Source organism: Callithrix jacchus, chromosome 6, assembly GCF_049354715.1.
Source record: "Callithrix jacchus isolate 240 chromosome 6, calJac240_pri, whole genome shotgun sequence".
In the NCBI taxonomy this organism is placed as follows: domain Eukaryota; kingdom Metazoa; phylum Chordata; class Mammalia; order Primates; family Cebidae; genus Callithrix; species Callithrix jacchus.
This window is the reverse complement of record NC_133507.1, coordinates 105,349,688-105,376,795: the sequence shown is the minus strand read 5'-3', so window position 1 is coordinate 105,376,795 and position 27,108 is coordinate 105,349,688. Positions and strand designations below refer to the sequence as shown.

The window sequence follows — 27,108 nt, the reverse complement described above, 5'->3', positions numbered from 1 at the left end:
CCTGGTTCAACCCAGAGGATGAGGCCTGAGGATGGAATGACCAGAGGACTCCTTGCTGCTTCTGAAGGGCCCAGCTCTGACCCTGTCATCCACCAGTGGGTGTCTACAGGTGCCCAGACCTCTCTGGATCTCCTACCCACTCCTCCTGCCATCTGGCTTCAGGGAGGTGGGCACTGGTATTTGCCCTGACCAGTATCACATGGGCCACCCTTCTGTGCACAGCTCCAGCAGATAAGGGAGCTGACCCTAACCCCACTTTGCACAGGTATGCATGGGACCCCACAAAATACTACATGCCTCGGTCACAGTGGCTGGTTCACAAGGGTGCATGGGATCCAGGCCCAGCCAATAAGTTACCACCGGGACTTTTGCTGGAATCACCTGGAATGAGACACTTCTCCATCTGAGCTGATGGGTATCAAGCCCACATGCACTTGCAGCAACTCCACCTTCTTGTGATCAGAGCTACCAGGATGCCAGGTCAGCAGAAAGCCAACTGAGATCACAGAGATAAAGAGTCACATCCCTGTGATGTCACTGGAGCCTCAAGCTTAGCTAGTCCGGAAAGGAAATCTAACCCTGAACTTCCAAGTGATGGAGGACCAGAACCCCACGTAGCTTCAGAGAGCCAGGGTGGCCTTCTGTTACTTGCACCAAGCATCCTGACTCAGTTTCCATCAAGAAGACCTGTCCCAGGCCAGGCGCAGTGGCTCACACCTATAATCCCAGCACTTTGGGAGTCTGAGGCAGGCGGATCACAAGGTCAAGAGATGAGACCAACCTGGCCAACATGGTGAAACACCATCTCTACTAAAATAAAAAAATTAGCTGGGTGTGATGGCGTGTGTCTCTACTCCCGAGTAGTTCCAGCTACTCGGGAGGCTGAGGCAGGAGAATCGCTTGAACCCAGGAGGTGGAGGTTGCAGTGAGCTGAGATCGCACCACTGCACTCCAGCCTGGCGACAGCAAGACTCTGTCGAAAGAAAGAAAGAAAGAAAGAGAGAGAGAGAGAGAGAGAGAGAGAGAGAGAGAGAGAAAGAAAGAAAGAAAGAAAGGAAGGAAGGAAGGAAGGAAGGAAGGAAGGAAGGAAGGAAGGAAGGAAGGAAGGAAGGAAGGAAGGAAGGAAGGAAGGAAGGAAGGAAGGAAGGAAGGAGGAAAGAAAGAAAGAGTGTGAGGAAGGAAGGAAGGAAGAGAGGGAGGGAGGGAAGGAAGAGAGGGAGGGAGGGAAGAAAGAGAGGGAGGGAGGGAAGGAAGAGAGGGAGGAAGGGAAGGAAGAGAGGGACGGAGGGAAGGAAGAGAGGGAGGGAGGGAGGGAGGAAAGAAAAGAAAGAAAAAAGACTTGTCCCTTCAGGTCAAGGCACTGCCATCTCCCTGTATCCTCATCCCTTCCAAGCGCCCCTATCAGAAGACCTAATAATCCTGGGAGCCTACCCATCCTCCACATCCTGAGGGGCAACACAGGGCCAGGGAGAGAAAAGAGGCTGTCAGCTGGGCCTCCCTGAGGAAAGGATGAGGCCATTAGGTAGAGGGAAGAGGGACAGCGAAGGGAAGGGACTAACTGAGGGCTCCAGGCCAGGATAGGGGAGGTGAGTGCGTGTGCCAGACAACCCCAGCCCACACCATGCCAAAGCTGGCCAACGCTGCCACTTCCCAGGGCTACAGTCTGCCTGGGTCTTGCCCGCTGCAGATGCTGCTCTTAACACAGAAGAGGGTCTTGCATACCCAGACTGGGAACACCAGGGCTCCCAGACCTCTCCCTACCAAGATCTACCACACGCTTACCACGTAGCACTGGCAAGACCATTGCCCTCCCTGTACCTCACTAGATCAAATGGCCTCTGAAGCCACTCTGGCTCAGAAGCCTGGTCCTCCCCAGCTGTGGGCAGCAAGGCTGTGAGGCCATCCCCGAGACCTGGCTCCTCCCAGCAGAGCAGCTGATTTCCAGCAGCACAGGGACCCTGCCCCTGGGGCTCATCCGCCCAGTGTTAGGGTCAGCAGCGTCACCCTGAAATGCTCACAGGGTATCTCTCTCAGCACCTGCCTGATCACAGCCCCCACCACTGCAGAGCCTGCCACCAGCCACGATCAATGATTCTGGGTCCTAGGGAGGATGTAATCTGGTGATAAAGGACTGGAAGTGAGACGGAGGCTGGCGCTCTTTCTCAGTGATTTACTCAGCTCTCCTCCAAACTTGCACCCTTAATGTAATTATTTACTTTGTCATTAAACACCGTCCTTCCACTTCAGTTATTTTTAGAGCTTCTGGGGCCTATAGATTGGATGGGGAGGCTGCTCATTGGCCAGGGGAAGCGGTGTCCTCCCTGAGGGGCAGCAGTTCAAAAGGCACTTGGAGATCCCAGGGGTTGAGGGCAGCGCACGGCCAGGCCCCCATGCTGCCACCAGCTTCCTTCCTCCCTCCTTTCCCTCCCCCCCCTCACTTGCTTCCTCTTTTCCTTCCTTCTGTCCTTTCTTTCTCCTCCCTCCCTTCTTTTTAAAACAGAGACATAATTCACATACCATAAAATTCACCCTTACAAAGTCTATAATTCGGTAGTTTTTAATACATTCACAGGGCTGTGCAACCATCACGATCTAATTACAGAACATTTTCATCCCTCCACAAAGAAACCCCATGCCCATAGCAATCACTCCCATTCCCTCTTCTCCCAGCCCCTGGCACCTCCTCATCTCCCTTCCATCTCTATGGATATGCCATTCTAGACAATTCACAGAAATAGAATCCTACAATATTTGTGCTTTTCTGCCTGGCTTCTTTCTCTTAGCGTACATTGTAAGGTTCGTCTATGTATACCATTGATCAGCACTTTGCTCCTTTTTATGACTCAGTAATATTCCATTGTACAAACATACCACATTCTGCTCATCCATTCATTAGCGGATGGACACTTGGGTCATTTCCATTTGGGGACTATCGTAACTAACATTGCTATAAACACTCACATACAAGGTTTTGTGTGCACAGAGGTTTTCAATTATCCCAGGAAGTTCTTGAAGAGTGGAATTGGTGGGTCCTCCCTTCCTGCTGGCCTGATGCTAAAAAATCCAGGGGGCCAGACTGGTGGGCACTGCTGAGAGCAGTGGGCAGCTGAGCAGCTCCACACTGCCCTGGCCACTGATGACACAAATAGCCTCAGGCGCTTTTAGGCAAGAATTGCCACTATCCCATGAGAATATCCCACTGTCCACGTGCCAGACCCCCTGCGTTACAGAGCTTGCTGAGGGGAGCCTGTCACCCCCTTTTCACAGACAGACAAGGCAAGGGCGGCCACTGCTCCTATACCTAGATGTGAGCCCACACCTGTCTGTCCCCTAAGTGAAGGCACCTGTTGCTTTTCCACCAACATAGCGTGGAGGGGCGTGACTCCAGTGTGGAGATCTCACAGTCTGGGGACCCGCAACAGGACAAAGATCCTGCTTACAATGAGCCTCAGCAACTCATGGAGTCAGCAAAGTGTGTGGTTGGCAAATTTTGCTTCTCTCTCTGATCCTCTTCTCTCCTGAGTGAGCTTCCCCAGTCACAGGTACTCCGGTGCCCAAAGGCTGTCTAGATCCAGGAGCCACTGGGGAGAGATCACAGGAGGATGAAGGACAACAGGGGCCTCTGCACAAACCCAGAGGTAAGGTACAGCAAAGGGGTAAATGCCTGATGGTGGGACTGCAGCACTCAGTGGGGACAGGAACTTCCCCACCCTGGCCACCTTCACACCACATAAGGACCACATGCCCAGCCCTGCACAGGGCTTCTCCTGGACGTCCTTCCATTTCTAGAATTGCAGGGATAACAGAAGATGCAAAGCAGTGTCCACTGCCCAAGCCCACACCAAACCCAAACCTGCTCTCAAATACCACTGCTGAAAACGAGACGGAAAGTCAGACAGCGGATGAAGCCCTGCTCTGCCCAGAGGCCGGCTGTCTGATGCCAGGGTTTCAGGCTTCACAATCCCCCACAACACAAAGCAGAAATCCACGCCCTCTGCCAACAGGGTCAGCCAGGACTATTCACGGGGAAGAGCCAAGGGCAGTTTCTCAAGACAGAGCCCCTCTGGCTCCCTCCCCGCTCTGCCCTCCTAGGAGGAGAAGAAGCCAGATGCTGAAGGTGGGGGTGGGGGTGGGGCTCCAAGCAAGCCATGCATGCAGGGCCTGGCTGAGTCACCAGTGTCCACGTGTAGCCATGACCAGCAGGAGAACACAGACCCTAGGAAGGGCCACTAGACTCAGCCTCAGATGTGAGCTTATGCCAGGGCCAAGGAGGGAAGGGAGCCCCTTGCCTCCCTGGCCCTGCAAAACCAGCCTCATTTGCCAGTGCTGCCCGCTCAGCTTAGCCTCTCCAGCCATTCTCAGACCCCAGGACCTTTGCCCATGCTGTTCCTCAGGCTAGAGTGCGGTTCCTCCATGTACATCATGGGTGAACTGCTGACTTATTATGGAGACTCAGCTTCTTCATTTGCTTTCTGAAGTATTTATTGGGAACATATGTGCTGCCTTCAGAAAACAGTTCTTCAGTTAAGAATCATCACCAGAGCAAGAACCATAATACTAACAGCAGCAACTACCATTTACAGAATGCCTACTGTGCACCAGGGGCCATCTAAGCACTGGAGACTCATTATTGGTCTACCCAGTCCTCCAAAGAGAAGTGTCTTTGCCTGCGTTTAAGATGAGGACACTGGGGTTCGGATCAGCACAGGATACTCAACCGAGAAGGGGCAGGACAAGGGTTCAAACCTCACCTGTCCAAGCCCAGGCCCCAGCTCCCAGACCATACTGGTGTCCAGGGACTGTGGCTCCCTGCATCATCCCAAGGGGGCTTGCCCATACCCTGCCACACTTTGCAATCACACTTTGGTGACCCATCCCCAGCCCCCTGATCTGAGTGTGCAGTGGCTTTCTGTGGGACTGACTGGGCATCGAGGGCACAGGGCTATAAACAGCAGTGTTACCAGGGCCTGCAGAAACCACAATCCTTCCCTAACGTTTTCCTGGATCACCGCAGGCAGCAGGCAATGCCCATATCAGCATCGCAGCTGGGGTGTCTGGTTTCTCCATGGGGGGCCCACAGGCTTCTGGGGACAGGGCCACGGCCCCTGCTTCTTAAATGCATCTCCTCCTACTTCCTATCCCCCTCTGGTGTCCACACAGAGCTTCACAGAGGACAGCAGCTTCAAATGGCGCTTTCTCTCCTTATTCCTCAGTGTCCATTCAAAGAGGCTTCGGCGGAGCCCATGGGATCTCATCCTGCATCCTGGATCAGTCATGCACCCACCTGGGTACCAGCCACCTCTGCACCTCCCCCTAGGGCAACAGGAGCCTCGTCCTTCAGATCCCACACACCAGGCAGAAGACATATAGACTCACACAGGAAACAAACGAACTGAGCCGATGACACCCAATCCCTGCTCCCCACACTCCCAGGGGCCACTCTGCCCCTCCTCCTCCCACCAGGGCCCACCCACCCTTTCCTCTTTCCACCTGGTAAACCCTGAATGTTCACAGGCTCAGACACTGCCCACCCTGTGAAGCCCCATGTCACTTCCAACTGGGAGCTTCTAGAAGGCAGAGGCAGCATCCCTGTCATCACTACCTCTTTGATCCACAGTTCAGAACCATCTGAGGGATGTGTACATGAATGAATGCAGGGAACCCAGAGGCACCCAGGCACGGGAACCCCACAGCCCCCCTAAATGCAAGACTTCACTTCATTATCCTCAAAATGGTCCCAAGATCAGAGGCGGTGAGACCTGGCCACAAACGTAAAATAAATTATCTTGGCCGGGCGCGGTGGCTCATGCCTATAATCCCAGCACTTTGGGAGGTGGAGGTGGGTGGATCACAAGGTCAAGAGATGGAGACTATCCTGGTCAACATGGTAAAACCCCAACTCTACTAAAAATACAAAAAATTAGCTGGGCATGGTGGCGCGTGCCTGTAATCCCAGCTACTCAGGAGGCTGAGGCAGGAGAATTGCCTGAATCCAGGAGGCAGAGGTTGCGGTGAGCCGAGATCGCGCCATTGCACTCCAGCCTGGGCAACAAGAGTGAAACTCCGTCTCAAAAAAAATAAAAATAAAAAAAATAAATAAATTATCTCTTTCCCCCCCTCCCAAGCAATGATAAATGGTTCTATTAGCAATCCAGATTGTTAAACTCTGATAGAACAGAACGCAGGGAACGGGGCCCATCCATTCTCCCTCCAGCACATACTGAGTTGTAAATAGGTTATTTTGTGTGTAAATAACACATTAAAACACAGCATTAGCTGTGTCTTTTGATAGAGAGGAAATTGTTACAAATAAATAATTCCGGACAGGAATGTAAAATAAGCCAGATTTAATAGTGCATGCCTGGTGCAGCCGTGTTAAACATGACTAAAATGATAAACCCCAGAAGATACTAATAGTAAACCATGCGCTGACATCAAAGTAATGAGGCTGTATTTTTACCAAGCTTTAGAAATGCTAAAATTAGTCTTGACAGAACCAAACGTCAGAAAAATGTTTCCAACATAAACACAGTCACTTGGGAAGCTGGGGTTTGGGCCAGGAGGAGGGCCAGGTTGAGGGACAGCTGTGTCCCACGTGATGGAATGTTCCTGGGGAATCGGTTTCCAGTCCAAGTGATATCACCAGGCAACCCTTTGCATTTTGTGTCTCTGGGCCTCAGTTTCCACATCTGTAAAATGAATGGATTCAAACTTGAGGATTTCAAAGGCTTCTTCCAGTTCTGTAAGTGGAATCAGCTGAGCATCCACAGTGAACCACGATAAATGAGGGAGTGCCTACCAGGTGTGGCCAAGGCCCCAGGGAGCACCCATGGGCAGAAGCCACCAGCAGTGTCCTCTGATGCTGTCATTCCAAGCAGGTAGAGTTCACCAGCTCCGAGGCACCAGCCAGAAAACAGAGTGACATGTGCAAACATGTGTGCCAGCCTCCACAACCAAGGGGAGCAACAGGAGAGCCTCCCAGAGTCCAGACCCTGGGCTGGGGCCAGAAGCAGAGAACAAACCTATAGTGCTGGGGGAAATGGGGCTGATTCTGGACGGCAGCCATTCTGAGGGGCAGTTAAGGCACCGCAGTGTGAGGCCAGGATAGGCCAGAGGAGTGCTAGGGTTTCTGTTGTGTGGAAATTTACTTTCACTGTGCCCACATGCTCTGCTAGCCACCCTGCAGACGTTGTCTCGCTTAGTTCCACGGTAGCCGGAAGTTGTGATCACTACCATCGCCATTGCATGGACCTCAGAGAAGTTCCCTGACTTGCCAAGAACACATGGCTGATAAGCAGAGGGATGAGAAGAGCCCAGATCTGCCTGACCCCAAGCCATGCTCTTCCCACTAGACTCTGCTGGGAACAGGAAGAAGCCTTCAACCTCATCCCCTCACCCCAGGCACCCAACCTTGCAGTACACTACTGAACCACCCGAAAAACATCTGGGTGGTCAGCCTGCACCCTGCTTCCTGGGTGAGCCAGGCTGTCAGGGGAGCTCAGCTCTGCGCTCTAGACAAAGTCTGATGGGAACTGGTTGTTCTGTGTGGCTGGGCCATAAAACAAGCCTTGAAGCAGTATCAACAACCATCCTGAAAATCACTTAAATAAGAGTAATTGCCCACTTAGTCACACCTGGGTGCATCTCCAGGCCCAAGGCAAAAGTGTGTGGCCTCAGCAGAGAAACTAAGATAAGCTGGGGAAGCTGGCCCACTCAGCTCCCTGCTGTCCTCAGGGCCTCGCAGGGGGCTGAAGACCAGGGCCAGCCTCAACTGACTCATAGCTAGAGACAGCTGACCACACCAGCCCACCGGGAACACCTCTGTCATGACAGAATCAGATTCCATAATCATCTATTGGACGTCTGCTGCGAGGGGAATGTGGGGACAGTGGTGAACAAGCAACGCCCTGCCCACATGGAGATCCTGGAAGCACAGTAAAAGGACAGAGTGCAAAGACAACAGGGACTTGGAGGCTCATATCAATGGAGGGGTATTGGACAGATTCCTAGGTGTGGTAACGTAGGTGGTGGGGATTTTCTAGCTCTGGCCAGCTAGAGGTCTGAGTCATTTAAATATCCTGGTATTCGAACAGCATTCCCATACAGACATGCATGCCTCTCCACTAAGCAAAACTGTGCCTCAGAAAAACTTCCCAAGAAGCCAGCGGGGCCAGTAAAGAAGGTAAGAGGGCTGCCAGAGTGAGTAGGTAGCATAGAAGCCTCCTGGAACACTGGAGGGCTACGCTGAGAGTCATTTAGTACTTGACCCTAGCTATGCAAACCGGGTCACAGCCCCGCCAGTACTACTAGCTGCAAACCAACGTCTCCCCACCTGAGACTCTAATACTCCAAGAGATCTTGTTCACGGCTTCGACCGACTGCACCCGGTGACCCGTGAAGCGTATTAAAAATACACCTGCCCAGGCCCCAGCCCAGGAGCTGCTCTGGACTCTGCACTTACACAGTGACTGTCACAAGAGTCTAAGGCTTGGCCAGCTTTAGTAACCTTTGGTCTGGTCTGGTCTTTAGTGTGCTGCCCAGGGCACCCACCAGTCTCAAGCAGGAAGTCACCAGAAACCTGGGTTTCAGCCTCAATGGGTCACTGGGCCAGGATTACCATTGAAAGGGAAACTTTCTAAGCCAGGTAGAGTGTGCAGACCTAGAAAAGGAAAACTGGTAGGAAAAATGGCCATAGTTAATAAAGCAAACACTCAACTTGGACCTCACACAAAGCCAATTCTGTGTCCAACACTTTTCTAAGCACTTTCTGTATGCTAACTCAAAGAATGCTCACAATCAAGATCATGTCCATTTTATAGATGAGAAAACTGAGGAACAAACCCACCCAAGGTCGACAGAACTAGGACTTAAGTAGGCAGCCTGGTTCCAGAGCTGGGGCTGATTCTTACTACTTGGGGGCCTGCCTGCACTAAGAGAGGCAGTGTTCCAGCTACTGTCCAGGAAGTGCCCTGGCAAGCCTGTGTGAGCACATCAGAAATCTCCTGAAATCTCTGCACTGCAGCTCTGTGTCTAACTCCCATTTTACATACGGAAAGACCCACCCTACCTCATGTAGTCAGAACACGTGCTTCTCCAACTTAGGAGTGTATCAGAATCACCCAGAGGGTTTGTGTAAACACAGCTCGCTGGATTCCACCCCCACAGACCCAGATTCAGTAGGTTTTGGGTGGAGCCCAAGAATTAGCATTTCTAACAATTCCAAGGGGATGTTGATGTTGCTGGTAGGGCCCACATTGGGAGGACATCTGGCCCAACACACAGTGGATGCTCCACGGAAGAAGTGGGTGTTGGCCAGAGAAGGTACTTCCCAGGATGTCTAAAGCCTGTCTGGATGCTTGATTCCAGAAACTAGCAAAACTCATGAGATCAGACCCAGCTCCAGGTTTTACGACTCCACCTTTCATCCTGTCCCAGAGGCTCGGAGGAGTCCCTGGTGCTCAGTAAGGCACACAGAGAGGTGCAGAAATATGTCGGAAAGAGAACCAACAGTGGAGGAAGAAAGTACAACAGCATTTGGACAATTTCAGTATAAAGCAATGAGAAACATCTGAATAAAATTGCTTTTAAAATTACACCATTTTGGAAATTAAAGCAGGGGAAAATATCTGGGCCAAAATGTGTTTTAAAAGATTTATGGCCTCCAAAGTGTTAGCACAACAGCAAAAGAGGCTGGGAAAGAATTCGCCCTCCCAGGCTTCTGCCGTCTGCGCTTAGAAACTGCTCCAGCCAGATGATTAAACTAACCTTTCCCCAGTCTGACCACAGGGCTGCCTTTTCCTTTGGTCCAGCTTGGTCCAGCCCAGCCGTGCTCTGCTCTGCAAATGTGTTTCTCATGCATTTTGGCACAGGGAAATGGTGACTCTGAGTGGAAACACCCAGCCCTCAGCAGGTCCAGCCTCATGGACTCCTAAGGTAAGTCAGGTCACAGAGGCCAGTTGAGGTAGGTGTCTTTGCAAATAAGTCACGGCCCCAGACCTCAAAGAACTGGCTGTCTGGAAGACAGCAGGTGCCATCAGGCCTGGGATGAATGAGGGAACTGAGGCACAAAGACACACGAGGAGACCTTACCAAGGCTGGACACTCACCCCAGGGTAGCAATAGGATCTAAATTAAGGCCCAAGTCTCACAGCAATGCAAACAATGATCAAAATGCAAATACCTGAAAGAGACTCTCACCATGTGAGAGGCAAGAGCCCCAAGCCTTGGGCACGGCCCAAATGGGCGTCAGTCTCATCTATAACATGGGAGTATTGAAAGAGAGGTTCTGAACGCTCCCACCTGGGTTTTCTGAGCTTTGCTGCTGGAGCCTCGCCCTCCTTAATGTCGTCTCTCCTCACTCTGACCTTCACTTTCGATCTTATTCATAATGGAGCTTGAGATCAATTGCATCTTCTTCTTTTCCCACTTAATATTAGAATATAAGCATGTTCCCCCCTGTAATTGTAGTCTTAATTAACATTTGCAGTGGCTACATCAGGTTTCATTCAAGATGCTCCACAGATGAACCAATCCTCTATCAATGAACAGGTAGGCTGTTTTCAATTTTTCACAGATACAAATAACTCAGAAGTGAAATCCCACAGTGGCTCACGCCTGTATTCCCAGCACTTTGGGAGGCCGAGGTGGGCAAATCACTTGAGGTCAGGAATTCGAGACCAGCCTGGCCAGCAAGGCAAAACCCCATCTCTACTGAAAATACAAAAATTAGCAGGTGTGGTGGTGTGAGCCTGTAATCCCAGCTACTCGGAAGGTTGAGGCAGGAGAATGGCTTGAACCCAGAAGGCAGAGGTTGCAGTGAGCCCAGATCCTGCCACTGCACTCCAGCGTGGGCAATAGAGCCAGACTCTGTCTCAGAAAACAAACAAAAAAATGAAATCCTTCTGCCTACAGGTATGTACACTTTCTGAACCAACTGAAGCCATACAGTTCTAGCTGTGGAATGGAAGCACTTGGAATGGTAACAGTGAGGGGTGGAGGAGGCTGGATGAGGGGTCATGAGCTGCAGGGGAATGCAGGGTGCCCCCACATCTGGATACTTTACAGATACTTTACAAACAGCCCCTGGCAGCTTGCAGGATTTGGCTGTCTCTTCACCACTGTGCCCCTGACATCCTCGGACAGGATCCACCTGCCCCACCCCTCCTCGGATGTGTAATAAGCCAGGAAACACTAAGCTTCTGTAAATCATCCCTTTACCCCAGACAGCAAATCAGGGTGTGAACCATGGGGACAATGTCATGGGATTTGGAGGAACAAGCCAGGCCTGAGCGGAGCCAGGCGTCTAGGAGGTCACCTGTGTAGCGACAGGGACATTGACTGTGCTCCTGTCCCCAACAAACAGGCCTCAGACCAGCCACCCAGACCCAGATGATTCATCCATCTTTCCCCAAAACAACTTGAAAAGGGGGGCCCCTCCACAAGAACTCTCAGCTCCCTAAAGCCTTGCAGCAGCCCAGCATGTACCCTGCAGCACTATCCCTCTCCTCTGCTTGGCATAGTCCCCGACAGGCCCCTCCTCACCCACCATCCACATCCAGCCCTGCGCCTGAAGGCCGAGTGTCCAACTCCTCAGTGGCTGCAGCAAATGCTTCTGGCCCATGAAGACGTCCTCCTTCACCAATCCCACTCTTTCTCCTACACCATTCCGGTCCCAGAAGACCCTTGGGTACCCCTCATGCCAGGCAGAGTACCAGATGCTGAGACCTAGAGATAAGCTCAAGAGCATCCCCACCGAGGGGAACCCACGCCAAACACCTGCTGCTGCCCGGCGCCTCCTTCCGTGCGTTCTCCTCACCTGCCAACAGGTCTGTGCTCCTGCAGGCAGTGAGGCCCACATCTGCAGCTCTTTGGAGCCTTCTGGGGGACTCGGGGTTGCTAAGTACATGAGGATTCTTACTCATATACTTCTGCCACCATTCAGTAACATTTAAGGACGATCCGAAGTTCCAAGATCATAAAGACTGTGGACAATACCTGTCAAATCCACTGGACACAGATTAGGAAAACTGGGACCCAGGCCAGAGCACTACCCATCCCAGCCAAAATGCAGCTGCCACGTTCCACCAGCACCAGGAGACTCGCCCCACGATGCCCCTGCTTTGTGCCACGCAGCAACAGCTGCTCTCCCCTGACTCCAGGAGGCCCCTTCCCAAAAAGGCTGCTCAGAGACAGGTGCTGGGAGCAGAGATGGGTGAGGAGGCTGCGGGGTCCTCATCCAGCAGCAGACACACCTGGCCCAAGACTGCTCCGAGGCCAAAAAGCCACGTGGCCTGCAGCAACTATACTCATGAAGGCTGGATCCACCCATTGCTGGAACCTCACCAGTCAAGCTGCCCTGGGGTCAGACAACAAGGGCCTGCAGGGTGGGCAGGGAAGGCATCTGGGGGTGGGGAGCAGTGGGGTGGAGTAAGGTGGTGAGGGTCTTTGTGGAGCTGCTGTACTCCAGACGCTGGGCCTCCTGTCTGGCCCCCATTCCCACCACAGATCCAGAATCACCCAAGCATCTGTTGCTATTGCACCAATAATGACAACTCAGTCTGACACTAGAGGGGCTCCCCCGCAATTACATTCTAATTACTGTCTAATTACTGCCTAAGTCTGTCCTCTGCTGCCATGACACATCAGGAAATTGCACCACGGTGGTTCATGATCCACTCACGGCTTGGAGAGGCTGGAGGCAGGGCAGAGGGCTGGGGCCGGGGGTGGTTCAAGCTGAAAACCCTAGGCAGGCTAGACATATATGCAGGCTAGGTTTCCTGGAGCTCACAGGGCCTCAGAGCACGGACAGAGGGGCAGCTTGAGGCACCCCGACAGGCCAGGGATGGCCCTGACCTAGGGGAAGGAAAAGGCCATGTGGCTCCAGGACCAGGGCCCCTCCACCGCCCTTCCCTTCCTGTAGGCTTGGCTGGCTTGGCTCCTCCCACTCCACATAAGTGCTTTTCCTCCACCCCTAGTGGGCCCCTCCTCACAGGAGGGTCTAGAGAGTACCTGTCCAAGTGGTACAGCGTAGAGAAGCACTGTCCAGCTGAAGGGTAACCTCTGATCTCCCTTTCCTGACATGGGCCACACACCCCAATAATGACCTCCCACTTAGAATCACAGGAAAAGTAAAAGTAAAGATAGTAACAACCACCGCAGGCCCTCAAGTCCACTCTTAGAAACACCCACTTCTTTTTGTTTTTTTTGAGATGGAGTCTTGCTCTGGAGTGCAGTGGCGCCAACCTCGGCTCACTGCAACCTCCACCTCCCAGGTTCAAGGGATTCTCCTGCCTCAGCCTCCCAAGTAGCTGGGATTACAGACACGTGCCACCACACCTAGCTAATTTTTTATATTTTTAGTAGAGACAAGGTTTCACCATCTTGGCCAGGACGGTCTTGATCTCTTGACCTTGTAATCCACCTTCCTCAGCCTCCCAAAGGGCTGGGATTACAGGCACGTGCCATTGCACCCGGCCAGAAACACCCACTTTGAAGCCCCTCTGAGGAGGGTCTTTCCATGTTCCTGGGCTCTGGCCCCCACGTGGCCTGTGACCCAGCAGCCCCGGCATTATCTTCACACCCAACAGAAATGCAGAAACTCAGCCGTGCCCCAACTGACTGAATTGGGGTCTGCACCAAAACAGACCCCTGCAACTGCGTACACATCAAAGCATGAGAGGCGCTGCCCAAGCACCCGCCAGAAGAAAAGGCGCGTTTTCCTCCCTGGCTGCTCTCTGAGCTGGGCCTGAGCAGTGAGAGCAACAGGGTCTGACTAAATGCACTTGAACAAAAAGGGAAGAAAAGAAATCCAAGTCTCTCCATTACTCCGAGACAGAAATAGTTCTGTGGCCTCCAGATGGACTGCGCAGACACAGGGGAGGTCTCGCCTTCCCGCCAAACTTTCCCAACGGGATGCTGGCACAGACAGCCCAGTGGAAACCAGAGAGGCTTTCTCTTTGGGGCAGTAAAATGAGAGGCTGTGGCTCATGTAGTCTCTTTTGTTATAATTAAGTTGGCCAAAAGTTCACCTAAGATAGTAAATTCCATACCTGACCCTCTAATTAGAGCCAGAAGGCATCAGGAGACAATTACTTTCCAAAATAGTTCTTGGCGGGCAAGAAGCAAGGAGTTCTCTGGGCACATTTCAAATGTGCCAGCTGCACGCACCCCAGGGCTGCCTGGCAGGCACCACGCCCCTCCTCCCTTTCTCCCCTGCCAGTACTCAGGCCCCACCCACTGCTGTCTGAGGCAGCTCAGCCCCCTGGACTTGGGGTGGCCAGACCTCCTAGCAAACTCACAGGTGACCTTCATAGTGCCTGCGATTCCCGGGAGCAGCGGCGCCCTCCTCTTCGCCCTCCATAAACCCAGCATGCCTCCCCGATGACATGGGCCACCACTCTAATTAAATCCTAACGGGCTAATGAAAAACACCCCTGCTGCCCTCCAAGTGTGCGAAACAGAAAGTACCTCCTTGGGCAGCCACTGCTGCTGCCGCTGCGGCCACCACCAGAGGAGAGGCCTTTTTGCCCGGGTCAGGGAAGCCAGCGGCCTCCAGGAGCCCACTTTTGGCTTCTTGCTTCTCAGAGACAGTGGCTAAGGCAGATGTCTCCATCTCAGCCGCTCATCGTCCTGGGCGGGAACCCTAAAAGAGAAGACAAAGACACTCACCAACACTGCGCCCAAACCCAGCCGGGAAACGCCGACCCAGATTCACACCGCCGCTCGCCCCTCAAGCAACCAACTTCATTCTAATTCTCTTATAATTGGGAAGGAGGGTTTAATTAATTTTGAGAATTATGAGTCCTGGGATTCGTCTGGTCTTCTGAACGACCTCACGGACAACTGCAGGGCGTTTTCATCTTTTACCCAGATTTCAAAAATCTAAGTAACAAGTTCCTACCGATAGGAGTGGCAGGTAGCCTCTGATGAGGGAAATAAAGTCACAAATAATGACCTCTGTCTGTGACTCATCGAAAAAATAAAAATAATATAGGGACAGTGACCTAGAGGTCCTCAAAGAAAGGCCCTCGTTTTCAGGTCGCTTCCCTGCTCACCAGAATCTCTCATTTTACTCATTTGCATGTTCGCTCATTCCTTTGCCCACTCATTCAATAAATGTCCAAACTTTATTGACTCACACACACTCAGTCAACAGATTTGTAAGCCCCTAGTATGCACTGGGCATCGCGCCTGTACTGTGGCCTCCACTGGTGCTGAAGATACAATATATGGAGTTTACATTCTCCTTGAAGACAAACAGGAGCGGGGAAATAAATGTAGATTTAATTTCAGTGAGTGGGAGGTGGCTCAGGAAAAGAAAGCAGGGCAGCAGGACAGAGAGGGTGGCAGGGACACAGCAGGGCACCACTGCCAGGCCTCTCTGTTGCAGGGATGGGATGCCTGAGGCACTGCCATCCCACTGCAGCCAGAGGACAAAGGCAGGAGCCCAGGGCCGTGTGGGAGGAGGCTGGCTTCTTGGAGTAGTGGCCAGAAGGGAGGTGCAGGCATCGTTGGGTTTTGAGGAGGGGCAAGGCAAGATTGACTCCCGGTGTAAAGGGATCACTCCACTGTTGTGCAGAGAGCAGGCTTTTTGGGGGAGAGGGGACTACTGCAGTTACCCAGGGAGAGACAATGGTAGTTTGGGTTAAGTAGGTGGTGGTGGAGCTGGTGCAACGTAGACATGCTTTGAAGGCAGAGCCAACAAGCCAGGCTACAGGCTGGATAAGGAGGGAGGCAAAATGGCTGTGACCAAGAGAGGGGCACCCAGCAGGATTCAGGGCAGAGGACACTTCCGTCTCCATCTGGGTGGTGGGACAGAGCAGCCTTTGGATCAGATACTACAGAGGAGAAATCTGAAAGTCACATGTTTTAAAGAAGGGTGGTGTGGAAGATGGCTGGCATTTTTGGCTGGGCACCTAGAAGAGTGGAGCAGAAAGGTTATGGGCAGCTGCATGAAGTAGGAGATGGCAGTGGGGAGCTGAATGAAGCCTGTTGGGAACACAGGTCGGCAGCTCAGGAGCACCAGAGGCAGGGACTGGGGACCCGGCAGCCCCTGGGCCTGATCCCCAAGCAGGAGGGTAGACAGGGAGATGGGGAAAAGAAGCAGACACCAGCCAAGGAGAGAGAGGAGGAATGGAGGTGGCAGTGGGGAGAGGAAGGCAGAGGAGGGAGAAACCAACGGGAGAGCGTGCGGTCCTGGAAGCCAACCAAAGAAGCACTTTCTCAGCCACTGAGAGCTGGAGATGAGGCCCCAGCATGGCCACCAGGGCCTGGAGGGGGCAGGGAGAGGGCTGGAAGATGGTAGAAACTGAGGCACAAGCAATTTTGTCAGGAAGTTTTGCTATCAGAGAACCAGAGAGATAGGGACATGACCAGAGGAGGTGTGGAGTCCACAAGGTTGGGGGATTCTGTATATGGAAGGACACAGGTGGGGGCTCACATGCCTGTGGGCAGGGTCCTGCAGAGAGTGTGGGGACAGGGGCACAGTGTGCAGACACCAGTGGTCACTCTAGGGCCCTCAGCTACATCCACATTAGTAGGCCCTAGAACTTTTCTGGTTTTTTTTGAGACACAGTCTCACTCTGTCACCTAAGCTGGAGCGCAGTGGTATGATCTCAGCTCACTACAACCTCCATCTCCCAGGTTCAAATGATTCTCATGCCTCAGCCTCCCAAGTAGCTGGGATTACAAGCGTGCACCACCACGCTGGGCTAAATTTTGAATTTTTAGTAGAGATAGGGTTTCACCATGTTGGCCAGGCTGGTCTTGAACTCCTGGCCTCAAGTGATCCACCTGCCTCGGACTCCCAAAGTGCTGGGATTACAGACGTGAGCCAACGAGCCCAGCCAAGAATTTTTCTTAAGAGACAGGGTCTCTCCTGTCACCTAGGCTGGAGTACAGTGGTGCAATCAAAGCTCACTGCAGCCTCAAACTCCCAAGCTCAAGTGATCTTCCCGCCTCAGCTGGGACTACAAATGCGCCTTACCACACTTGGCCTAGAATTTTATTTTTTAAATCCACACAATACTCCCACATCTTTTTAAGTAGAAACATAGAAGAGTAGGCAGGAACAATGGAGAGGCCCCATGAAGGATGTCCACAGCTCCTGGCTTGTCTGCACACACCAGCCTGGCCAGTTTCCACAATCTTTCAAAACTCCCTGCCCAGAAAGCCCAAGACAGTCAAGCAGATAGGAGAGAGAAAAATCTTGCTGGTGAGTCAGGGGCCTCCTTTTGGCCTAGAAATTCAGGGATTGTTGCCTGCTCTTTTAAGCCCACTTTAAAATCTGTCCCTTAAGATTCTGGCTATTTGAATGGCCCACCAGCAGCATACACAGGTCCGTGCCTGCTGCTCCTCTGCCCCTTACCTGGTCACAGCTAACCACCACACCAGCCACCTGAGCTGCAATCTTGAGCTACTTCCTCCTTTCCTCTCCGCACACATGAAGACTGTGAGCCCCATCACTTCACCCCACGCCCCCCACACCCGCACGCCTGCTGCTCTGTGCCAGGTGTTCTTTCCGTCTAGGTCCTCGCACTTTTCACACCTCTGGTCTCCTCTGGATCATCCCCTATGCTTCTACCAGGCACTGTCCCAAAAACCACACTTCACTCCAACCCTCCCCTGCTGAGCCCCTTGGCCTTCAGGTAAAGTCTTCCCATGTCTACCCACAGCCTCCTCTCCCCACCAGCTCCCTGGCTGCCTGACCCTCCTAACAGGGATAACAGGCTCTGCTCTTGCACACAGCCAGGCCTCCGCCCAAGCTATGCCACCTGCTGGAAACTCTTCACCTTTCTTTGTTTGACGAACTCTTACTCTTCCTTCAAAATGCCACTCAGATGTCACCTCCTCCAGGAAGCCCCCCTTTCCCCCGCAGCCCATGGTTGAAGCCCTGAAGCAGTCAAAGCATGTCCCTACTAAACACCCCCGTATTACATTCATCACCTCCAGACCAGGAGCTGTTCAGCACAGCATTCCCATAGCCAGGCCCAGCCCAAGCTGGCAGCAAGAAGGCTCCATCCATGAAGAACAGACCCTCACCAGACACTGAATCCACCAGAGGCTCGATCTTGGATTTCCCAGGTCTAGAAGTGTGAGAAATAATTTTCTACTGTTCCTAAAGTACCCAGTGTATGGCATTTTGCCATAGATGCCCAAACCAATCAAGGACAGCAGCTGCAGCTTCCTCATGGCAATCCCATCTATTGACATCGGCACAGCGGATGTCATCACCAATTCTTACAGGGGAGGAAGCTGAGGCTCTCATGGAGAGTGAGCTGCCCCAGGCTGCTCCCCAGGGAGGTACAGGGCCAGGCCTACAGCCTGATTCTCCAGCCGAAATGCTGCCTCAGACCTTAGGGTGTGGTGGCTTCAGAAACAGGGTGAATGCAGTGCAGGAGGAGGGGCATATATTCAGATGCCCACCTCCCAAACTGCAGCTCAGGGAAAGGACATGCACACAGACGCACCTGAGCTATCATGAACACCTGTGGGGAGCAGACGCAGCAGCGGGGTTCCAGGCAGTGCCCACTGCATCTGTGGTCTCACCTTCCCACCCCTTCCCGGAGAAGGAGATAGTACACAGAGCCAAGAGGCTGTGTAAATCACAGGAATCAGCAGGATTAGCACAATTTCTAGGTAAACACCAGGTACCCAGGGTCCCAGGCAGCCACTTTCACTCCCTAAAGCTCATCTGAGGCAGGCCCAGCAGCCCAGAAGATAGCCTCACGTCAGCCCCCAGGGGCTGCCTGGGGACAGCAGAGAGGGTCTGTCCAGGGATGGTTCCCATGGGCTCCACAGAGCTCCAGAACAAGAGGGGCTGGGAGTCACAGCACTTACCACAGGGAGGAGAAGAGTCAACTCCTCACTTCACCTTAGAAACTCACACAGCTCTGCGGCTTCCAAACAACCGCAAAGGGAACAGCCATACTCTCCAGAATTCTGCTAAGGGGGTGGGAGCAGGTGCCCGGGACCCAGGGCTGGGAGGAACCCCCTGTCCATTAGGAGGCTCACCCAGGTCAGCTGCCCTCTGGGGCCTCAGCAGGGGTGCTGGTGACAGCAAGAAGTTCTGAGAGCATTTCTGAGCCTTCCCCTGGAGATTCGATTCCCCAAGCCTAGGCACAGGGTGGCAGGAAGAGCGGCATTTTTGTTAGTTCCACAGGTGTCTCCGACACGGAAGCAGGCATGTGAAAACCCGAACCAGGTGCTCGTCAGGTCCTTCTGGCTTCCAAATAATCTACAAGTTCCAGTTAAAGCAGGATTGTCTAACCTGATGAAAAAAATACATTTTTACCTTCACTAGTCTGGAACTGAAGTTGGTGTCTCCCTTGGGCTGCCACTGGCATAACACCGCAGTGTCCCACTTACCCTAGCCATGCATGAGCCCCCGCCGCTGGCCTTGCCCTTCAATGTGTCAGTGAAGCAGCACGTGTATTCTCGACCACAGAGGCGGTGCCTTGAACACTTTAGACATCACATCACAGCTTTCTTTCGCACTCGTACATTTTTTGTCTGTGCATTTATAGCATTATTGTAGGAGTCCATGAACTTCACCTGGTTGCCAACACGCAAACGGCACAGAAAAGGTTAAGAGCTCTGAGTTAAAGGACTGGCTCGAAGGATAAATTAATAATCAGAGCAGAATGAGCCAATCACCCTGAAACTGAAATCCCAGACACCCTCCCGCCACCTGGCTTCTTTGAACTTCTTTAACGAGCGACTCACAGGAATTAGAGCATTGTTCCCCAGGCAAAATCAATCTCCAGTAGAGAGATGAAGCCTCGCCTCTCAGCAATCACAGCCACCACAGAGCCACGGTGTTCTCACCTCCACTGTGATCTCAGCAGTGTGGCATGCCTGCCCAGGACCCACACACGGGCACATATGTATGCACACTCACGCGCAGGCTCACACACTCACACGGCACACACAACATATGCCAGCAAACCACACACCTGACACACACATACACCCACACACTCACACATGCACACAGGCTACATGAAAGTCACAGATGGCCGGGCGCGGTGGCTCACGCCTGTAATCCCAGCACTTTGGGAGGCTGAGGCGGGTGGATCACGAGGTCAAGAGATCGAGACCATCCTGGTCAACATGGTGAAACCCCATCTCTACTAAAGATACAAAAAATTAGCTGGGCGTGGTGGCACGTGCCTGTAATCCCAGCTACTCGGGAGGCTGAAACAGAAGAATTGCCTGAACCCAGGAGGCGGAGGTTGTGGTGAGCCGAGATCGCGCCATCGCACTCCAGCCTGGGTAACAAGAGCGAAACTCCGTCTCAAAAAAAAAAAAAAGAAAGTCAGAGATGTGTGCATGGGCCACGTATAAAGTCACACATGGTCACATACACCACACATACACTCACACAGCACATATGCAGCCACACACGTGTGCATACAGAGTACATGCAGTTACCTGCAGAGGTACCTGGACATTCATATATGCACATATGTATACAAGGACACAGATCCAGGCAAACGCATGCACGAACACTAGAGAGAAACACCTGCCCTGCCTTGATCACTGACTGATCTTTAAGATCCAGTGAGATAAAACATGAATGTTCCTGGAGTGAAGAGCACACTGCAGCCCAGATGAAGGGAAATCATCATTATAACCTCATGACAGTTAAAAGGGAGCAGCAGACTCACGCCCGAGGCCCTGAGGACTCGTCCTGTGTTCACCAGGGACTGGACACCAGTCCTTTCCTCTTCCCTCACATCAGTGTCTCTGTCGAGAAAATGGCCTCAGGGACACCAGCCCAAAGCCACAATGCCAAGGCTGGCAGCCTAGGAGCAAAGGGGGGCTCTGACTCCCCAGGTCAGTCCCCACTGTCCCTCGCAGACGAATTGACACTCACTCCTCCACCCTAAAGGAGATAGGGACATGGGGAACGTAAAGGTTCCCCAGGACTGCTGGCATTTTACTGCCAGCGGCAAAATAATCCTATTTTAAAATATGAGGAGTTGAATTCTCCCACAATGAGAGGTGCATGTGTGCTCGGACCAGCACAGTCCACATCTGCTGTCTGTCTTTGGCTGATCCCTCCTCCACCACTCCAGCCAGGGATTCCCACAGCCCCAGCCTCCACCCTGGGTCCTTCAGGGAGATGACAAATTCAGGAGGGGAGTCCAGACCCTACAAAAGATGCTTGGACTGCTCAGATACAGGAAGGCAGGGCTGTGGGGTCTGGGACAGCCCCATGGCCCTCAGGCTCTACAACCTTGACCTTGGCTCCCCCAGACAGTGAGGGGGATGCACCCCCTGGCAAGGTTATCATTAGACCCCAGGTGGTGATGTGTGTGAGGCACCAGTGCACAGCCACTGCTCCCAACAGACCCCTCTGTTTCTCCATGGACTTGGTGCATGATCCACCACCCCGCCTGGTACTCAGTAGGCTGTGAGGACAATGAAGAGAGACACATCTGGAAGAAAAGAAATTGCTCTTCTGAAATCCCCTGGGATCCATGGTTCCCATGTAGACTCAGAGGAAGAAGGGTCCCCTTGAACTGTTCTGTCCTTCCTTAGACTCCCCTCTCTGCCTACGTTGTCTCTGCACTGGGAGTCCCAAGATCAGAGAAACCTTCAAGCACACATAGGTGTCCTGAGCAGACCAGCTCCTCTCCTCAAGTAATCTCACCATTCACAGCAGCTGCTGCTACCGCTACTGGGCCAATATCTCAAACCTTGCTTTAATTTAAAATCAGAGGCCCAGAGAGGGTAAGTAACTTCCCCAAAGTCACACAGCTAAGATGCAGCAGGGCTGGCAGGCCAGTGCACGTCTCCTGGATTCTAGTTTTCTACTATTTCCATCATGGCCAAATCCTCTGCCATGTTCAAGAATTATTACAGGGGTGCCAAATGTATAAAAGCACAGCTGTAGACACACATGTAAAGAGTTGTTGAGGCAAGCACTTGTGTAGAGTGCTGCAAAGTCTGCGGCAGTATATGCTAATTGTCAAACAAGAGCACTCCAGGGTCCGGGAAGTGCATGAGCAAAGGGAGGGAGATGCCCTTGGCCCACTCCAAGGCGAGAAAAAAAAAAAAAAAAAACGCTCCCACAGGGAGAAAAAAGTAGGTGAGGTCAGGCCCGGTGGCTCAAGCCTGTAATCCCAGCACTTTGGGAGGCCAAGGAGGGCAGACCACTTGAGGTCAGGAGTTCAAGACCAGCCAAGCCAACATGGTGAAACCCCATCTCTACTAAAAATACAAAATTTAGCCAGGCATGGTGGTGTGTACCTGTAATCCCAGCTACTCAGGAGGCTGTGGCAGGAGAATCACTTGAACCCAGGAAGTGGAGTTTGCAGTGAGCAGAGATTTCACCACTGCACTCCAACCTGGAGGCAGAGCAAGATCTCGTCTCAAAAAAAAAAAAAAAAAAAAAAAAAGTAGGTGATAAACCAGGTTGAAGCAGAACCATGGGGGCTGTCAGGGTCTCCGGGAAGGGCAGGCTAGAAGGAGACTGAGGGTTAGGAAGGCCTCCAGCCCCTGGGTATCTGACAAGCTTCTGCAGTACAGCCTGGCCAGCCAGCACCTGCTGTCCCCACCTCTTCTGGGGGATGCAGCTCAGGGGCCTGCCAGTTGGGGGTCAGGGGGCCAAAGCCCTCACCCTCCCGGTATGGCCAAGGGCAGGCACCATGCAAAATCCCCAGCCTAGCAGGTGCACCTGCTTCTTTATCGATCCTTGAATTTGTTTTTCCAAGTACAAAAGCTCCCCTAATTTGCCCAGCTTCTGGGCCTGCTGGTGTCCAGGAAAACAGATAATTAACCTAATCACTGACTTACTGGGCTGGAACAGGGGCCAGGGAGGGCCCCAATGGAAAATGCAGGCCCCTCTAGGGGCAGCCAGCCTCGGATAAGAGTTGATAAGTATCAGGAGGGCTTTTTCCCTCTGGGAGGCTGTGAGTAAGACCTACCTCGAGGCTGACACTTGAGATGGCCTCATGATTTCCATTTGTTTCCACGTGGGTTTACTACCTGAAAGTGAGCAGACCCTCTCCAATCCCCACACTTTCCTGCCAGGAACATTCTGCCTCTTCTCTACCGAGTATGCCATGCTTTAAACCCAGAAAGCTTGCTCTCAAACCCTCCTTCGAGAGTTCTAGACAGAGCTAACCAACCTCTCTGTGCTGTGACTGAACTCTGACCACCCTCTGCACATGTCAGCGGTTGGCACATTCAGCAGGAGGCCGCTGAGTGCAGACTCCAGAGAAGGAATGGCCATGTTCCCCTCCCAGCTCTACCAGGAGCTGTCCACAAGAATCAACTTCTTCCTAAGCCTCGGTTTCCTCCTCTGTTAAATGGAGATGAACAACATGTCCCTCACCGGGCCCGGCATACACAGACCCGGCATTATCATCCCTGCAACCTGAGCAGTGCCGGGAGGCTGCCCCACCAACAGAAGGCTCTGTACAAGAATGGACACAAAAGTCCCATCCAGACCCCCTCCTCCACCAACCCAGGTGCCAGCGCCTCTACAGTCTGACGTCAAAAATCTCAGGTTGGCACCTTTCTGTAATGTGCCTGTTCCACTCAGTCTAAATTCCCACTGTCCATCACCTTCCTCCCTGGAGATCCCTGAAGCCTAGAGGGCAGGGTCTCCCCCTGACACCACCCGCCCAGTGCCCCTGACCCAGCAGAGGGTTGGGACGTGCTCTGAAGCTGCTGCCTGCAAGGGGAACAAGGGGCCCACTGTGCAGCCGCCCCGCCAGACCCAGATATTTTAACAGCTGCTTTGTGTCTTCCTGAGGCACGATTCCTGAGTGTGGAGGAAAAACAAGGCTGGCCTCTGCCCTGAGAACAGACTGCCCTGGGCTGGCTGCGGGCTGGGGCGAAGGCCTCTCACTCTCAGGGCCCAGGGCGGCGGCAGACATCAGAAACAGACCCTGGCAGCCTGGCACACGGGAGCCACAGGCACCCAGACCCCTGCCAAAGACCCCTTTAATCCGAGGCTGAGGAGGCAGGGAGTTGGGGGTGGGGGCGAGGACCAAGGGCCACTGAGGGTGGAAAATCCCTGCAGCAGACTGTGAAAGGGTACGAAGGACCAAAAAGGCAATGAGTGCCCAGAGGATAAGGTCCAAGTCACCGTCACAGCCCCAAGGCCCTGCGTCAGGATCTGCATCCCAGGTTCCCTGCCCCACCCCCATTCCACCACAGTAGAGCTGTGACTCTGATCATGCAGTTCCCTCTGCCTGGAATGTTAGTTCCCCAGCACCCACTACGGCACCCCCTCAGTGAAGCCTCCCTGGGACCACCCCCTGCCAGGCCAGGCAGGGGTCTGTCTTGTCTCTGTGCCTGCTGAGGTCAAGGCTCCCATCTCACTGGGTTTTAACTGCATGTTTACACGTCCGTATGCCTTTATGGCCACTCTAGACACAGACACCATCAATGTTTGTTGACCGACTCAGACCAACTGAACACATAAATACTCTCAGGCACTCATGTCTTCAAGAATCCTTTTCTTCTCCAAGCATCCCTTCCAGCTTCAACGTCCCACAAAGTCCAAGTGGTGGGCAGCTTCCAGCCCGAGACCTACCAGCACCCTCCAGGGAGGCCTGGGCTGGAGAAGGCATCAGGCCATCTCTTAGGTCAGAAGTACAGTAATCGACTTCTAATGTCTACTGCAGGAGGAACATTAATCAGCTTGTACTGTCTGCCATGGGCAGTGTTTACCAGTACTGCATAAGAATGCTGTCCTTCCCTTACAGGGTAAACCCCTTGAGAGCAAAAGATTTGCCATGCATAGTACTTAGCACTGAAGTCTATACATATTAACTGGGTGCCTGCTGGGCTCTAAGCACAACCATTTTCATGATGAATAAAAAAGTGTTTATCTCCTAAAAGCGCTTTTTGAGCACTGACACTGCTCAAAAGGGCTAGGCTATTTTCTCAGTGGAATTGCAGGCTGGGGGTGGGGGGTGTATTTTGGGGTCAGGGGAATGGTGAAGGTGGCCTTTCCGGGCCCTTCCAATCAGGACCCAAACAGCAGGGATTGTGGCGGTAGGGGGAGATGTCTGCAGATCAAGGACAAATCTCACCTCTTCAAACAATGTGATCCAAGTCACACAGGCTTTCTTGAGAAAGGAGCTGGGTTGACCTGGGACCCTGCCGGGTAGGCAGCACTCTGGGCAAGCTACAGGGAGAGGATGGGCCACTGGCCCATGACACTGCCCCTCAGAACCTGGGAATGGGCTCTGACACTGGCTGAGACCTGCCCAGAGTGGTGGGGAAAGCTGAGTTTTGATTCCTCTGTTTGCTCTCTTATGGGTCCTGGGATTGTGAGGCTGCCTTGCCAGGAGCCACCTCAAGCCCAGACCATATGTGTTTCTAACCCCTCCATCTTCTCCCTCTTATGCCAGAGTCTGGCACCCAGAAAGGCCTCCAGGGGTCAATTTATCCAGCCCCCAAGCAGTCCCTTGCCAATGATGCAGAGGGGCTGTCACTAGGCCCCTTACCTGGTTTATAGCCACAGCAGCTGTCTGCAGTTAACCACATCACTACCCCAGCCCAGCCTGGCAGTGCAACTCTGGGTGTGAGAGAGGCAGGCTGGACCCCCAGGGAGTACAGTGTCATGCCATGATTGGATGGAAACAGGAATTTTGGCATGTGAGTGGTACACACACAATCCAAATGCATGGATCCGAGCCACTAGCAGCTATGAGCCAGCAATCCCCAAGGCCTGAGGTCACGTTCTCCACGGGTGGTGCTGGGCTTGGGGCAGGGGCAGGGCAGGGGTGGGAGTGCTGACTGCAGATCCAGGGTGGCAGCTCTGCCTCTCAAGGCTCCAGGGTGAACCGGGCTGGTGTGTGGCCCTGGCATCTCCTGGATTGGTCTCCTGCTCTGACTTGCTCAGCTGCAGCCCCTCCCCACACCTCCCAGGTGATGTCTGCACCCAGCTCTTCTGTCTGTGCCTCTGCCAGCCTCAGCCACCAGCTTTCCTTCAAGTCTGCCAGCAACCAGCAGCCAGCGCCACCCTGGCCAGGAGAACACCATTTTTTCCTTGCAATGAAGCCAACAGGAGTGCCCTGCTGCCTTCAGCTGGGATCTTCATGATGAGGTGGGAGGTAGCTCACGTGCTAAGCTGCCCCTAGGTGAGTCTCTCTACTGCCTGGTCTGGCCTCTCCCAGGCCCTGGTCTTTCTTTGCCTGCCCAGGAGGTCACATGCCCTCAGCCACCCTCCCTCCCTCCCTCCTGGCAGCCACACATTGCAGCCCAAGCCAGGTGTCTGGGACTCTGGATCCAATAATGTGGCCTGCTTTAGCCTGGACATGCGCTGGCTCAAGGAGGCCAGGAGGGTTTGACCAGTTTCATGACTTGAGACAAGCTCGACGTTCTTCATTCGGGTGGCACAGGTTTCCTGAGGGCCTACTGTGTGCCAATCTTGAGCCTCTATCCTCAACCACAGAGGTGAGGGAAACACGGTACTACCATCCGAGAACTCCCAGCCCAGGTGTGGGGTGGGGAGACAGGCATCAGATGAAACAGACCACGCCAACCCAGAATAAGCGTCCCAGAAGGGATAAGCTCTGGGGGGGCTGGCAGCCTTGCTAACCTGAGGGAATGAGGGAAGGCTTACTGGAGGCAGGGATGAATGAGCGTTTTCAAAGGAAGAACAGTGCTGGTCCAGAAAGGCCTGCTAAAGCGGAGAAGACCACAGCAGATGAAGGCTGTGTCTGGGCAGCAAGCAGGAGGCAGGGCGAGTGAGGGACCCTGTGGCTCTGAGTCCTGAAAGTCAAGTGTCCAGCAGACTGGAAAGGTGTGCTCACCCCTGGGACTCCCTGCTGCCTGCAGAGTAATATTCAAACTTCTTAAGACCCCCAAAGCCCCCAAGGCCTATGTGCCCTCCCTGCCTCCTTAGCCTCACTTGCCACCAACTCAGGACCTGCCTTTTATATTATTTTTAGAAGCCTGCAACTCCCAGACACTGCCTGTCAGATCTTTGAGCTCATGCTCTTCCCCCTCAAAAAACACCTGTCTGATGAACTCCTAATAGCTAAGGTTGGGATCTCCTCCCCCCAGCACACATGTTCCAGACCTCCTGCCCCAGGCAAGTGTCCTGGTGCTCCCACATGGCCCCATATTAGTCTGGGAGAC

General features: G+C 53.1%; 1 protein-coding gene across 2 annotated transcripts in view; it reads right to left on the bottom strand.

Annotated features, from left to right (window-relative positions):
* Positions 1 to 27,108, bottom strand: part of GLI2 (GLI family zinc finger 2) — a 252,688-nt gene that overhangs the window by 179,857 nt on the left and 45,723 nt on the right. For both annotated transcript variants that reach the window (XM_035305106.3, XM_035305109.3), the window contains exon 2: positions 14,467 to 14,641. In XM_035305106.3, the coding sequence (XP_035160997.3) occupies positions 14,467 to 14,611 (145 nt within the window). In that variant the 5' untranslated portion in view covers positions 14,612 to 14,641. The remainder of the gene's footprint in view (positions 1 to 14,466; positions 14,642 to 27,108) is intronic.